Here is a 15431-nt window from a genome sequence, read left to right as displayed (position 1 = left end):
TCACTCAGCTTCAACACTCTACTTTTTGCATATATATTTAAACTGGGTATAGTTAGACTGCCAGCCTATATTAAATGAGGCTTATTCTCAAAACCCTTACCTTTTCTGTCTTGTTGGAGTGACAAATGGTATTGCTGGCGCCTTTTGAGAAGGATAATTGAATGTTTTAGAAATTGTGAAAAGCAGCATGAGTGTTGATTTGAAGTGCTGAGCACACACACATGCACCCTTCCACAGATGCACAATTGGGCACTTGATTAGCTGCACAGCAGGCTCCCATTACATAAGCAATAACCTGTGCACAATGCCCTCAGTTTATGCCAGGTGCTTAGAGACTGGATACATACAGGTTTATGACACTCTCCTCACAGCCATCTGGAACTTTCATTAAGGTGCTGACATCTGACTGGTCAAAACACCTTGTAAGTGTGCTGGTCAAATAGTTCAAACATGGACTTCCTAATTTAGAAGAACCACCGTCTTCCAGAAGACTCCAGTTCCTCCAAGAAGCCATACAGAGCACCAGCCCAGGCCACATTGAGGGCCCATGTCCTCCCTGCCACAAGGATTGAGCCACCCCAGGAACGTCACATCCCGAATCTTTCTCGGCAGTTGTTGCTCCTGTAAACATCCTTGACTGGAAGCTGTATGGTGCTTGAAGGGGCTTTCAGTCGGATGTTTACAGCGGCAGGCTGCTGCAGTTCTCCTGAAACATAACGGGTTTGTATTGAAGAGTCACTGTGAGGCGACATTTGGGGTTGGAGGCAACTGCAGTGTTAGAGTAGGTTAAGGATCAACACTTGGGTCACAGCTTTACATTAAACCATATATATTTAGAGTGTTTGTGTGTGTTTTCATTGTCTAACGCCTACAACTATGTTACCATCTTTCTTTACTCATAAATAGACTTGCATTTCTGTTCAGATGTTGCTATATAATTTTACTTAATTGAATACTAAGAGCATTTTGTGTTTTTGTATCCCACTGTTCCTGAAAAATGCTGAAGGCGGTGCCTTATTGTGCCTGTCTTATAGCAGAGACAATGTCTTTGGAAGACCTTCAGAGAGAAGTTTGGCCAACTTCACTGCAGTAATGTAGCCATCACTGTACATAGGACATTTGCAGTTTCATGAGCAAAAAAGACAGGTCCCTGGCTCCACAGAAAATTATAAACTAAATTTTGACAGTTCAGGAGGCAACAGGAGTGGGAGGAAAGGAAAGGCTGAAGCAAATGAAGCTACACATAATTAGGCTGGGTTACATGAACCAGAGACTTTTAAGTATTCTTAGTAGCAATGTTGTCAGCAACCCTTTATTCTGGAGTGGGGCATTGGTTGCTGGGCTGCAACTCCCATCATCCTTGACCACTGGCTGTGTTAACTGGGACTGATGGGAGTTGGAGTCCAAACATCTGGAGAACATCAAGCTGATGGTCTTCTGCAAGCTTATTTACTGTGTGGGAATGTTAATGTGCAGTTCAAGTGGAGTTATTAGATGGCAATTGCTAATTTCCCCTTGCAGGAATGCAACAAATCACAATTTAGCTTTCTCCTTCAGGGATGCAAAATGCTGTTTCTTTCTGTTAAACACCTTGGATGCAGGGAAATTCTGGGGCCAGCTGCTTCCAAATCAAATCAAATCAGATACCTCACAATATAAAATACATCACAATATAAAACATTTCAAATCACTGGGATAATTAAAAGGACAAGGGTGAAGCTGTCAAGGGTTATAGGAGCACACTGTGGTCATGTGTACTTAGATGTTCTGCTACACCCAGTCTATTTCCCAAGGGGATGGTCTGTTGGGAACCCTTTTGGGTAAAATTGTGGCTAAAAATGAGGCTACTAGAGCAGCGGTATCTTTGTCCTGATCTGCCAGGAGAACCCTCATTTGATTTCTTCTCAGAGTTGTGGGCCGGAGAGCCCACATTTTACTCAGCATCAGTTGGCGAGGTCTGCTATGTAAAGGACAATCTAAGAGAATGTGGTCCATTGACTCTGGTACTTCTTGGTTGCAGGCACACAAACGGGCTTGATATGGAGTGTGTGAGAATCCGCCTTTAGTCACTGCAGAAGGGAAAGCTTCCTATTTGGGCAAGGCTGTCACTGGGGAGCTCCAAGATTATCTAAGAGCTTTTACTGGGAAGCTTAAGATAGCCTTGATTCCTCAGCTCTGAGGAAGCTGACTCTCCAGGATTGCTGTAAGGACGGTCTGCTGTCTTTGAAATTCAATCTCTCATCAATACAGCAGCCTCTGCTTCTGTCATCTGACAACCACAGGGAGTGCCTGTTTCTAAATTCCATTCCTGCTAGTACAGCATGTATATGGCTGGAATTTTGAAAGCTGCTATAGGATAAACATACAGTAATACTGGAACTATCACCTGCTTTCTGTGATTTCAAAACCCCCACCCCACCCCCACTTCAGAATATGATGGATATTATCTCCAGCACAATTGATAACTCCAGCAGGGGCCCCATTTCCAGATGCTCTCATTGGTAATTCTTTTTCCAAAAGATTTTTTTGTTCTTATGCAAACCACAAGGTACCCTACTGATACCTCCCCTCTTGCATTGTGACTGTGTCATTTTGGGTACGTAAGAATTGGCACTCACTTCTGAACCCCGGAACTTGTGGTCCACAGCACATACCAAATTCAATTCCAATATCTCAGTGTGCCGGGGAGAATGTGCGTGTTGGAAACACAACTGGAAATGCCGGACAGGTAGTCTGGACCAAAGGCCTCGCTTCCAGTCAGCCAGCTGCCAGATTGCAGGGCAGCCCTTGGTTTTCTATCCATAAAGAAAGCAGGTGTGGTGGGAGGGTGAGCTTGCTTAGCTGCAGAGAGATTCCAAGGAAGCTGCTGAACATCAGAGCAAACGCTAGCTTAATCAGCAGCCCCGGTTCTAGCTGGTTGGGCTGCAACACTCTGAAGATTTTTCTGCTTTCTGTCTTTCCCAGGTGAATCCCAAAGCAGACTTTGTTTCAGCTGAGCCTTCACTGCAAACATAGAGTAAGTTAGGTGCCTCAGGAGGCCAAGTGTGGGGAAAGCTGCAGCTCTTTCTCCCTATTGCGATCCAAGGATTGCAACACTTCAGATTCCATGGAGATTTTGTCTAGAATGAAGTCACCCTCAGCATCTTAAAAGCTTGCATTCCTAGTTAATATTTTGCAGTGTTCCAGGCAGAAATGGCTTTACATCTACCCCAGTTTGAGTTGGGCCACATCCTGCTGGGAGATGCTTGTTTTCAGCCTATCTACTAGGCACTTAACCACCTCGTGTTTGTCATTGGTTTGAAAGCAAACCAGGACCACCTAGAAGTAAGATAGTGGTTAGTACGTATTTGGTGGGCTCTCTTGGTACATAAGTTTGTAAATTAAAAGATTTTTTGTTAAGTTTTAAAAAAATAACAACCAAGACAGCCTCAAAAGAACTTTCACCATGTAGTAAAAGCTGGTGTCAGAAAGGGAGGGAGAAGAAACTAGGTGTGTGGGAAGAAGAGGGAATTGACCTGTTCAAGCTCTTAGCAGTTTATAGAAATGATCCTGGAGGAGGAGGGGGGATTAGGGTTAGGGAGATGTTTACTCTTGGGTTATAAAATAGACTTCCCTCCCTTCACTATACAGGGTTGCTGTAGGAAAGGAAAATGGATCTTTAGCTTTTTCACCCTTCAGCCCCAACTCCTGCTGTATAGCTAAAACTTGCCTAGTTTTGGGACTGACTGCCAGCCCTGCTCCTCAGCCCTCTAGTGCTATATGGCACAGCAGGGAAAACAGGAATGGTTCTGACACTCACTCTTTAAGAACATGAGGACATGGTTTAATTGAATTCCGTAGTTAAACCATGTGCTGCTTTCTTTTTCCGGTCCTGAATCTTGCAGCATTCAGCTTCATTGGATGTCCACAGGTCCTAGTATTATATGAGAGGGGAAAGAGCTTTTCTTGATTCACCTTCCCCATGCCATGCATAATTTTATAAACTTCTATCATGTCATCTCTTACTCGCCTTTTCTCTAAATTAAAAAAGGCCCAATACTGTTACTTTTCCTCATACTCGAGTTGCTCTGGCCCTTTATCATTCTTGTTTCTTTCTTTTTAAAAAATCCCTTCCAACTCTATCCTTGAGATGAGGTGACCAGAATTGTACACAGTATTCCAAATATGGCTGTACCATAGATTTGTTTAACAGCATTATTTGGGGTTGATATCTAGTGTGTTTCGGACAAAAGCAGGGCTGGATGGGTTGCAGGCCTTCATTCTTCTGGCAAAGCTTTATCCAGTTCTTGTGTTGTAAAGAGATTTTTTCCTCCCCTTAAAGCAATCAACCCTGGATCTACAGAGTGGGACAGACCAATAAGTTTGCACAAGAGTTCCTTACAATATGTTGATGGAATCCATTCCAGCCATTCTTGGCGGTCTTGTCTCTTGGCTTCCACTAATCTACAAGACTACTGGCAGGAGAGCTGGATGACTGTGACTGCGGTTCAGAAGCATAAGTCATTAAAATCCAATCACTGTGTATCCAAAAATGTTTCAGAAACAATGAAAGTTGCACCCTCCATTATGTATGCGGATAATTGCTTTGTGTAACCTGTTTGTCTCTGATAAGCTTAAGATGTAAAGTTAGCCACAGGATCTACAGTTTTGAACACTGGAAGGTGAGGACATCTTCACACCTTCCTTTTTCCTACATGGAAATAATTTACTCCATGCTGGGGAGGGGGGAGAGCACATTGAAGCCAACTGTGGTTGAACGAAAAAGAGTAATGAATGACTTCTAACCCTCAGATGCAACCAACACTCCCAAAAAGGGATTTCAAGAAACTTTGGGATCTTGTGACTAACTTACAGATTTCATATGCATGTCTGCGTACTAGGAACTGGATGTTTGGTGCACTGCCATTGAACCAGAAGGTAGTTGTGTAACAGTTTTGCAGAGCTGGCGCTCAAGCTGGCAGTTGAAAGGTGACAAGTGTCCATACCCTGTTTCTTTCTCTACCTTCAAGGATAGAAGGGAAGGCAAAAGAAACTGATTTGCAAGCAGTTTGTGGCGTGTGCTCTACATAGAACCAGAATTTCCCATGCAGCAGCATGTGTAAACATCCTACACTCTCAGCTGTGACTTTGTGGTGGCTGGGAGAAGGTTGTTTACGCCTTCTGCCATGGATTGTTCATCTTCAAACATCTTCATCTTCTACTTCCAAATCATCTCTTACAGGCTGATTCAAAGTGGAGAAGAGAATGCTGTTCTTACCACACACCAAAAAAAACCTGAGGCAGGTTTTGAGCCCCAGATTATCACCATAATTCCTTATTATTAACTCACAGCTTTGATAGGGGCCCAAAAGCAGTCTATGAAAGCTTCCTGCCCAAAGGTTACGCTGTTTATCACCCAACGCTGCCCATATCTGCAAGGGGCAGCAACACTAGTCCTGATGGTACAAATAATTTTCTCGGCCACATGCTTCCAGAAAGGGCTACCCACCCACCTACACCATACACACTCAGACATTTGAGTTACAGAGAAGTTTTCATCCAGCCTGCAGTGGTTATGATCAAGGAGGTATTTCTGCTCTCCAAATCCACCTTGGAGAATTCAGAATGGGAGTGATTTTTCTCCTTCTGGAGTTCATTTAACACCCCACCCTTGCTTCAGGAAGCTCAGAGTGGCATATGAGAGGTTGTCCCATTTTACCCATACCTAGGTAGATTAGATGGAGAGATGGCAAGGCAAGATTTGCCCAATGAACTTCATAGATGAGCAACGATTTGAACCCTGGTGTTCCTGTTTCCAGGTCACCATTCTACTGGCTGTAGCACCCTAGATTTTCAGCTAGAGGACTGCCATTTTCTCCACTGCTTGTAGTGACCTTCTAGGACAGGCTTCCTCAAACTCGGCCCTCCAGATGTTTTTGGCCTACTTTCTGCTAAGACCAAACCCGTGAGGGTGTCCCATGTATGCAGCACACATTAACCTCTTGTGGCTTCCTTTAAATAATTAAAATTACAATGTGCTTGGGCAGAAAGCAGGACTGAATGCTGAGCAAAGTGGCTGATAGATGCACAAAACCAATCAAACATAAGGTATCTGGGTTTGTTTGTTTGTTTGTTTTGGTGTCATGTTTTTGTATATAACAAAAAATCAATAAAATAAAATCAATAACAAAATTGGGGGACGCACACCATAAGGTTTCTGACAGTGGAGAGACAGGCATTGTTATCTGAGTCCATTGAAGCCCATCATTTTCAGGTCAGTAGGCATAGACTTGCTGCACGTTACTTAGGATCTGAACATCCCATTCCGAAGCACTGCACAGGCTGCTGTACTGGATATCACAAAGAGGACTTCAACTGATGAACTCTGCTTTTTCATCCCCTTTTTTTCCTTTGGCACAGGAGGAGGTGCGCCAGGCTGTGACCCCGGCAGAGCCTGTCCAGTACTACTTCACACTTGCTCAGCAGCCTGCAGCTGTCCAGGTGCAGGGGCAGCAGCAAGGGCAGCAGACGACCACGTCCACCACGACCATCCAGCCAGGGCAGATCATCATAGCACAGCCTCAGCAAGGGCAGGTTGGTAAATGGCATTCCAGAGGGCCTGTGCTCTGCGTTAGAGGTGGGCTGAAGAGTGCCACGTGTGTGACTTACCTTAGTACGTTCTGGCCATGCGAAATCGGCTTCACCACACGCACCCCTTTCCATCCTCCATACAGGCAAGCAAGAGGCATTATCACAGTTAAGTGATAAATTGCAGCCAGGCGAAAGTGCCCAAGGAGGACACAGCTAACAAGGGATGTGGTCAGCAAATGGCCGTAACATAGGGAGAGTTCTGAGGGCCAGATGGAAAGGTCTGGAGCAGTGCTATTTTTCTAGAAAAAGAGGTGCCGGAACTCGGCAGTGGCGCCCACCTGAGAGGTGCTGGAACTGAGTTCCAATGAGTTTCTGCTTGAAAAAAGCCCTGGTCTGGAGGACCATATTTGGTCCCTGGGCCTGAATTTCCCTTGCTCTGACAGCAGCAGAAACCATTCCACTTCCTAGTGGAAAATGCCAGCACTCTGGTGAGTCACCCAGAAACGTGGCAAGATCCTTTGTCTGCTGGATGGACAGTTCTTTGGAAGTACTAAGACTAGTGGAGAAGCTTAAGTTGGGCGCCTTAGATTATGGGCTGGCAGATGTCTTGAAGTACATTGACATGGGGTTTTGGACTAATAATAGGTGTAACAATAGTAACACCTAAAAAGCGTCACCATCTGCCTATTTGCCTAATTCGTCTGTAATCAAAACCCCTGATCTCAAATAATTCTGGTGTAGATTTCCATTTGTATATGTGGATCATCCCAGTTCATGGCTCATGGGACACAGGTGTTCATTGACTATGTTCCTGTTGGTGGACTTCGGGGATCTGGCAGAAATCAGAATAGATCCCCACAAGTCTAGCATCTGCCTATGCCAGGAGATTTAGTAATATTCTGCTCTCTGAGACTTCAACACCTGGGTGTTGCTTTGCAGCCTTGAGGGCTGCAAAAAAAAAAAAAATCTTGGAGAGAAAACTGCAGGTCTGATTATTTTCATAAGCTGCCCAGGCTTTCACAAAGAGCCTAAATTCTGAAGAAAGAAGTGCAAAAGATGTGTGGAGAATGGGAGAATTATCTGCTTTAGACCACCATTGGAGTAAGTCTTTGGGTCTTCCTGCCCCAAATCTATATTGGCTGCCAAACTCTTGATCCTCCTCATAAGTATTTGCCATGCAGTGTGTAGGTGCATGCAGGTACTTGCATGTTCCCAGATGCAGCAGTGCAGTCTTTTTTCAGGTAGAAAGCAACTGAGCTGCATAGATGTGTCCTGATTCTAACCGACTTTCACTTTCCTCTGGGAGTGGAGGTACTGGTCACTTCTGCTTTCAGATTGTTTTTACCACAAAATGTGTAAATCAGAATCTTATCCATTGCACCTCCTTGAAGGTAGTCAGCAGAGAAATTCTGGCAGATTGGGACATTGCTTGGAAAAAATTGAGGGTCTGTGGGGGTTTTTTCTCTTTCTTTTCAGTCTGGCTGTTGCAGGGAACCAGCCAGGCTTCAGGTATATTTGGGATACCTCAAGGCTCAGGATGCTTCTCTTGTGCTCTGTTCTTTCAGACCACCCCTGTGACTATGCAGGTCGGAGAAGGGCAGCAGGTTCAGATTGTCCAGGCTCAGCCACAGGGGCAGGCTCAGCCAGCACAGAGTGGGACTGGGCAGACCATGCAGGTCATGCAGCAGATCATCACCAATACTGGAGAAATTCAGCAAATACCGGTAAGGAGGCATCCGACTAATCTTATTCTTTGTACTCAGGCTGTCCTCTTGTGACCCTTGTTCTCAAGAGGGTCTTCTCTCTGCAGGTTGTTGTTGTTGTTGTTGACAATGATCTCCTGCTTTTAAGACAACTCAGAAGGCAGAAATGGCACTGTGTTAGGGACTTGTGTTTGCTTCTCTCTGCTTTGAGTGGGCTTCAGTCTTCAACTTTGGGTTTCCAGAAGCTGTTGGACTGCAGCTCCTCAGCCAACTTAGCCATTGCTCAGAGATTATGGGAGTTGTAGTCCAACAAAATCTGGGGCCCCAAGGTTAAAGAACATTGTGCTACAATAAGGAACCCAGTAGCTCCCTTCTGTGTGTTTCTCCCACTTCTGCCTTCTGCTGTGCTGCACTTTCAAATACCCACCAACCCACACACACTCGCAAACCATCTGTGCCCCTCCTTCCTGCCATCATTTCAGAAGTTCAGAAAAAAGCATATGTGGTGCAGTGCTCTCAAGTCTGAACACTTCTGTAATCCAGCTAAGTGTTTGCATGTTGCAAATAATTGCTGAAATAATTATAACTCTTTTGTCATAAACCACAGTTTTCTGTAAAAGCTAACTAAACAGGAAGAAGATTAGGATAGAGCCTGACACCCTGACATGATAGCTTTCCATTTGCACAGCATTCTTTGATGTGTGGGAGCATTCGGCCAGGGGGAGGGGTGTCATCCTTGCCACCAGCACATATTGGAGTACTTTCTGGACACTTGACTCTCACTTGCTCTCAAATCCATACTGTTTCTCTTCTGTGTGAGCTTCAAGGTCCTTCTGTTCATTGCACAGCAGTCTACCTTATGCCTAAATATCCTCCTTTTTCTTATTCATGCTCCTCTTCTAAACTTCTTCTGCCTCCATTTCTTCCTCTCTTGCTGACTTATGCCAGTGGCTCTAAAACTGTGCATAATACTGGGAGGAAGGGTCCAAAGTTTCAGGGAGCGAGAGAGGATCCTGCAGCAGGCAGAGCCAGAGACTTTTTGCCACCAGAGCAGCTGTGCTTACCATGAAAGATACAGAGATGGGTGAGGTACAGGTGGGAGCTCCTGGCTCCAGTGAGCTCATTCCTTCCTGCTTCTTTCACTTGGTGGAATGGGTTAAAGAGGAAGACTTGGATGAGCCATGGTCGTCCTCTTCTGATGCCACTGTTGGCGTCATAACTCAGTCAACAGATCCTTATATACAGCAGCTAATTGTATACATTCGTGTAGATAAGTGAGAGGATACTGCTGCTTGGCTGCCAGAGGGTTGTGAGGTTCTGAAAGTAAATTTTTTTTTTGGTGGGGGTGGACATGATTCATTAAATTTTTGAGCATGCCTTATGCCTCTGACAGCCTTCCCTTCTCTTCAACAAGCCAACTCCTTGTCTCTCACACATATCCACACATCCATTTTGCACACATCTTGTTCATTGTTGCATAGGCTGCAAGCCCTATGGGTAGGACTGGCTGTCATTTGTATGTTCTGCACAGCACACTTTGACAATATATATTTAGTGCTCTTAAGTCAAAGATCACATCGTCTTGAAACTTTTGTTACCAAAGCTGCATTCAGCTCTGAAATCTTCATTTGCCTGCTTTGTACAACCAGGATGGGTTGCAGTCCTTAAAACAACATGAAAAAATATATGAATGCTTTCAAATAATAAACTGTTCAAGTAGAGTCTTTGTGTGAGTGCTGCACAAGTGTTTGCAAACTATACCCAGCCCACTTTTGTAAAAGGTTTTGCAGGTGCACCTCAAAACAGCTTGAGGCAATGCGATTTAACTTTAACTCTGTGACAAAAGCTTTCTGGTTGTGAGCAGTAGGATAATAGTTAAACCCCTGAAAGTCTGCCTTGTCCATTTCAGAGTTAGCTCTTATAGTTAAAATCTAACTAGGGGCCTTTCGTGGCAAACAGGGTTTTCTCCTGAAGGCAAATTTTGTTGCTGAAAGACAAATGCATAGAGGTGCCTGTGCTCACATAGAGTATATCTGCTACAGGGGGCTATACTTTGCCTGTAACAGGGTGATGACCTTTAGAGAAAAATATTGCCTGCTGGAGAAATCGGCAAGGGGGCAAACTGCAGGCTTCATGGTTTCTGCTCCAAATGGTTTGGGCATCAGTGACAGGTATTAAAACACTTTCTCTGTCTGAAGATCTCCCACCTGCTCCTAAAAAAAAAGGGGGGGGGGTTTCCATGCATATAGTACACGTGTCTAATGTTAAAGGACAGAAAGTTGACTATTTGGAATGCTGTCCCCAGAGAAACACAACTTGCCCCATGACAGTCAGTTTGTAGGTGCAAGGCTAATATTTCCGTTTGCCCAGGCCTTTGGTAGTCAAGTAGCCTATACTGAGATGCTCATCTTTTAGGGGAGTGGGGTAAGAATTACCCTCCTTATTGTGTTGTACGTTGATATATATTTTTTAAGGCTCTTAATTTATCTTTGTTTTTGTGTTTTGTATTGTTAAGTTGCTTTGAGACTTTTTTGTATACAGTTACTGACATAGGTAATGGTAATAATTCAGAACATAACATGATAGCTTATAGCACAATTAGAAATGCTAGGTTGCATGTTCCCCTTTAACATTTGATAAAACTTCACTGAAGAGCAACATGTGAATACCTATATTTCTGCCTGATTCCTTTCATGCTCCTATTGTTTTGCTGTCAAGGGGGATAATGTAAAAGGGGGACATGTGGTCACGTTTCAGCCCTGGCTTCATTTAGCCCTCCCTGTGTAATATCTCTGTCTCTTTCGGAAACAAGGGTGTAAAGCCTGCATGTTTCAGGTTACCAACTATGTGCCATCTCCTACTGTTTCTAGGTACATCTCAACGCCGGTCAGCTGCAGTATATCCGCTTAACTCAGCCCGTTTCTGGTGCCCAGGTGGTCCAGGGCCAAATCCAGACACTTGCAGCCAACACACAACAGGTATAAACTGAGGTCCAGTGGCTTGTTAATAGCTGTTAAAATGTACCTAGTCTGTTGAAAAGAAGTGGATTTTCCTTGGTCACTGAGGCAAGAGAGTGGCAGTAGTTTCCTTGGTCTTTTTTCTGCTGCCTGCCTTTTTCCATTTTAAAAAGTACGGAAACCTGTTTTGGACCTACTCCATCCTACCCCACCCCTTCATTTTTCAAGCAAGGTCCTGAGGCTTGATCACCAGAATTTCCATCAAAAGACAACTCCCAGAAAACAAATTACAGTTAACGTGCACTTTCAGGAAATACCTGCCATGCATCAGAGAAAACTACAAGATACAAAAGATACAACCTGCCCTGGAACACATGCTGGAATACAAAAACCTGGCTCTTGTTTGGCACAGGCCTCCTCCAGTGTTTTGGCAAATTCAGCTAAATGCTATTCCTTCCATTTTCTTCCCACTCCCACCTTTCTTGTATAGGTCAGCTTTTCTGTTCTGGCCACCTGCCAGATTTAACACAGCCATTATTTCTGTTCAGTCACCATATCTGATTTCCAGTGCTTTGCAAGAACCATTTTTAGTCACTGTTAATACATTCGTTAAAAGCATCCTTTACTTTTACTTTTATGTCCTATATAACTGTATTCCTGCTCTTTCAGGTCTGGGATGCATCTTTATGTACAGCCTAGCAATACACTCAGTTTTTTAAAAAAACACATGCCTTTCCCCTCCTACTCCATGCACACAGCTTCCTTCTCTCAGCTGGCTATAGGCCAGGCATAGGCAAACTCAGCCCGCCAGATGTTTTGGGACTACGATTCCCATCATCCCTGACCACTGGTCCTGTTAGCTAGGGATCATGGGAGTTGCCGTCCCAAAACATCTGGAGGGCCGAGTTTGCCTATGCCTGGCCTATAGCAAAGGCTTGTCTTGAGGGTTTCAATATCACTTCCACCCCCAGGTGTCTCTACCACTTCCTCCTGTGAAATACATCCATCCATCCAATCTCAATAGGCACCATGGCATTTTTTGGTCAAATAATCCACACGAGCAAAATAATCTGAAAATCTAGCATGCATAACAAAGCAGCCTCAACCATCCTTTTGTCCTCACCCTTCCTCCAGGCGTATGTGGTTTTATTCTCTCTAATCTCTCTGATGAAGAAAATTTGTTTTGCAAATTGCTGTGTTTTTGTATGTTGAAGATACTTCCATAGAACATTTCTATTCCTTTCTTTTTGCCTTGTTCTATTAAATGGGGGCAAGGAGGTGGATTTGTGAACCAAAGGGCTCTGATGCTGCCGAAAGAGAAGAGCCGCCTGGTGGGGCAAGCATGTCTTTAAAATTAAAATGGTCTCTGTGTGGGGGTGCAGTTAAGGCAAATGGGCTCTGATCTCCTTTTTTGTTTTTACATGGTGGGGCTGCAAATGTCAATAAATCAATCATCTATCTTTTAGATTGCACAGACGGAGGTTCAGCAGGGACAGCAGCAATTCAGCCAGTTTACAGACGGACAGGTATGAGCTTCAGAACCCATGGTGACAGCCATTGGGTTGGATTAAAAGTGGATCAGACAAGGCTATCAGTGGCTACTAGCCATGATGCTACTATGTTCTCCCTCCACAACTGGAGGCAGTATGCCTCTGAATGCTAGTTGCTTGGAATCAGAAGTGGGGAGTATGCTGATGTGCTCAGGTCCTGCTTGTGGGCTTCTTATAAGCATATTGTTGTCCACTGAGAACAGGATGCTAGACTAGATGGGTCATTGGGCTGATCCAGGAGGGCTCTGACGTTAGAACACCTTGATGTAGTTCAGAAGGAGGTGGGTCTTCTCTAGCTCCTATTTGGCCATCTTTCTGCCTCTTATTTTCATTAAGAAAATGAAAAGCTTGGGAAGTTCATGACTTCTGCAAAGTTAAGTCTATGTCTCCATTTGATTATTTCAAACTTGCAGTAGGAGACAGGAAACTTGTAGAGGCAATATTTCTTAGTACCAATTGCTGAGAATCACAAGTGGGAAGAGGGCTGTTGCAGTTGGGTCCTGCTGGCAGGTTCCCCATAATGGGCAACCAGATGGCCACTGTGAGAACAGGATGCTGAACTAGATGGGCCTTTGGGATGAGCAATGATGTTGTTAGGGATGTGAATGACGGTGTTAATTCTTCACTTTCAGTGAAGTAGGGACTCCTCCTTGAGTATCATACATGACCATGGTGTGGGGTACGCTGCATCAGCACTGCTTGACATGGCATAGTGGATCTCACTTTTGCCTATGTAACGGTTGTTCCAAGATGCTGCGATTCTGTATTTGAATGTATCCATTGAAGAGGGAACCTCAGTGGGTCTCCTTGCTTGTTCTCTTCCAACAGCTCTACCAGATCCAGCAAGTGACCATGCCTGCCGGCCAGGACATCACCCAGCCCATGTTCATCCAGTCCACCAATCAGACAACAGATGGACAGGCCCCACAAGTTACAGGAGACTGAGTTGGTCCAGCCAGAGGGCTGTGGGATGTTATGGAAGTTACGCCATCTTGATTGCTGTACTGCCAACCAGAGGCCCTCTTCAGCTCTTCTCCTCCATCCCTTCCCCAATATATATCTGCATTCGATATAAACCTGCCAAGGGCAGCAATCTATGTTGTATTCTATGAACTGCTTCAATCTGGTGGCAGAGCAGACAAGGAAACCCCACAAACTGACAATGTTGCAATATTTTTCTTTTTCTTTTCTTTTTATAAAAGAAAATGGCAAATTCTACATTGCTCAGCAATTCTGCTTTGTATATAACTGATGAATTTTTATAGGGCTCTGTCAAAAGCAGTGTGTCTGTTTCCCTGTTTCTTCATTGGTGCAGCATCCTTGTCCCTCCTACTTCCCTGTCCAGTAAACTTCATCTTCCAGGACTTTCATCCTGCAACAACCCTGCGTTGGCTGCATAAGCTGGACATATCCCCATCTTCATATTTCAGTCAGGAAGTGTGCGAGCCTGCGTGTGGGTGTATGTGTGTGAAAGGTTTCTCTTTTTTTTAATGTCCCAATCTAAGTATTGTTAACTTCAGCTTCTGAGGGAGGGGGCAGGGAGGGGAGTAAACCAGCCCCAGCAATTCTGTATTAAACCTGTTTTTAAAGTCAGCTTTCCCCAACGTGTAGCGCCCTCCAGATGTTCTGGACTATAACTGGCTGGGGCTGATAGGGCATTGCGGGTGGGGAATCACGTTGGGGAAAGCTGCCCCATAGGCTTTAATATTGGCCTTGAACTATTTTTTTTGAAATACTTTCGGTTTGGATGCACAGATAATGAGTTATTGGTTAACTGTATGAAGTCTCAGTCAATGCATGTGTAAAATAAAGCTGCATGAAATGCAATAAACTTGTTTTCTATGATAGTTCAAGAGCCGTGTGTCTTCTCTCAAATCAGCAGCCCAATAGCCCCCACTGGATGGCCCAAGACAACTTGAGCCCAGTGGCAGAAGATATAACTGGCATCTTCCCCTGTGGTGGTAAAGTGACAAATCTACTGAATTTCAAGGCTGCCCTAGAATCCACTGCTTGAGGCAAGGTTGCTGCCCTGTCCTACAACATTGGAAGGCTTGGCCTTGCCCTAAAAGGAAGGCTGATATCTGCCATAGTGTTCCTCTTCCCCACAAACTTCATGGTTCCCCTTCCTGGAAACTGTGGGGTAACTGTGCCAGGGGTAACTGTGCCCCTGAAGGACCAGGTGCGCAGCCTGGGAGTCATTTTGGACTCACAGCTGTCCATGGAGGCGCAGGTTAACTCTGTGTACAGGGCAGCTGTCTACCAGCTCCATCTGGTACGCAGGCTGAGACCCTACCTGCCCGCGGACTGTCTCGCCAGAGTGGTGCATGCTCTGGTTATCTCCCGCTTGGAATACTGCAACGCACTTTACGTGGGGCTACCTTTGAAGGTGACCCGGAAACTGCAATTAATCCAGAATGCAGCAGCTAGACTGGTGACTGGGAGTGGCCGCCGGGACCACATAACACCGGTTCTGAGAGATCTGCATTAGATCCCAGTACGTTTCAGAGTGTTGGTGCTGACCTTTAAAGCCCTAAACGGCCTTGGTCCTGTATACCTGAAGGAGCGTCTCCATCCCCATCGTTCAGCCCGGACACTGAGATCCAGCACCGAGGGCCTTCTGGCGGTTCCCTCATTGTGAGAAGTGAGGCTAC

The 15431-nt window shown here is 44.9% G+C and overlaps 1 protein-coding gene across 6 annotated transcripts in view; it reads left to right on the top strand.

Moving 5' to 3' along the window:
- Positions 1–14627, top strand: part of NFYC (nuclear transcription factor Y subunit gamma) — a 52506-nt gene extending 37879 nt beyond the window's left edge. For 3 of the 6 annotated variants that reach the window (XM_083453146.1, XM_083453147.1, XM_083453142.1), the window contains exons 6-11: positions 6400–6573; positions 8136–8294; positions 11144–11251; positions 12697–12756; positions 13609–14369; positions 14468–14627. In XM_083453146.1, the coding sequence (XP_083309272.1) occupies positions 6400–6573; positions 8136–8294; positions 11144–11251; positions 12697–12756; positions 13609–13725 (618 nt within the window). In that variant the 3' untranslated portion in view covers positions 13726–14369; positions 14468–14627. Of the gene's footprint in view, positions 1–6399; positions 6574–8135; positions 8295–11143; positions 11252–12696; positions 12757–13608 lie in introns of all 6 variants that reach the window. The other 3 variants (XM_083453144.1, XM_083453143.1, XM_083453145.1) reach the window with 1 other exon arrangement.
- The last annotated feature ends 804 nt before the right edge of the window (positions 14628–15431 follow it).

The sequence above is a fragment of the Podarcis tiliguerta genome (genome assembly GCF_965153285.1).
Source record: "Podarcis tiliguerta genome assembly, chromosome: 8".
Taxonomy (NCBI): Eukaryota; Metazoa; Chordata; class Lepidosauria; order Squamata; family Lacertidae; genus Podarcis; species Podarcis tiliguerta.
Note: the sequence above shows the minus strand (reverse complement) of the source record. Positions and strands in the feature narration are given on the sequence as shown.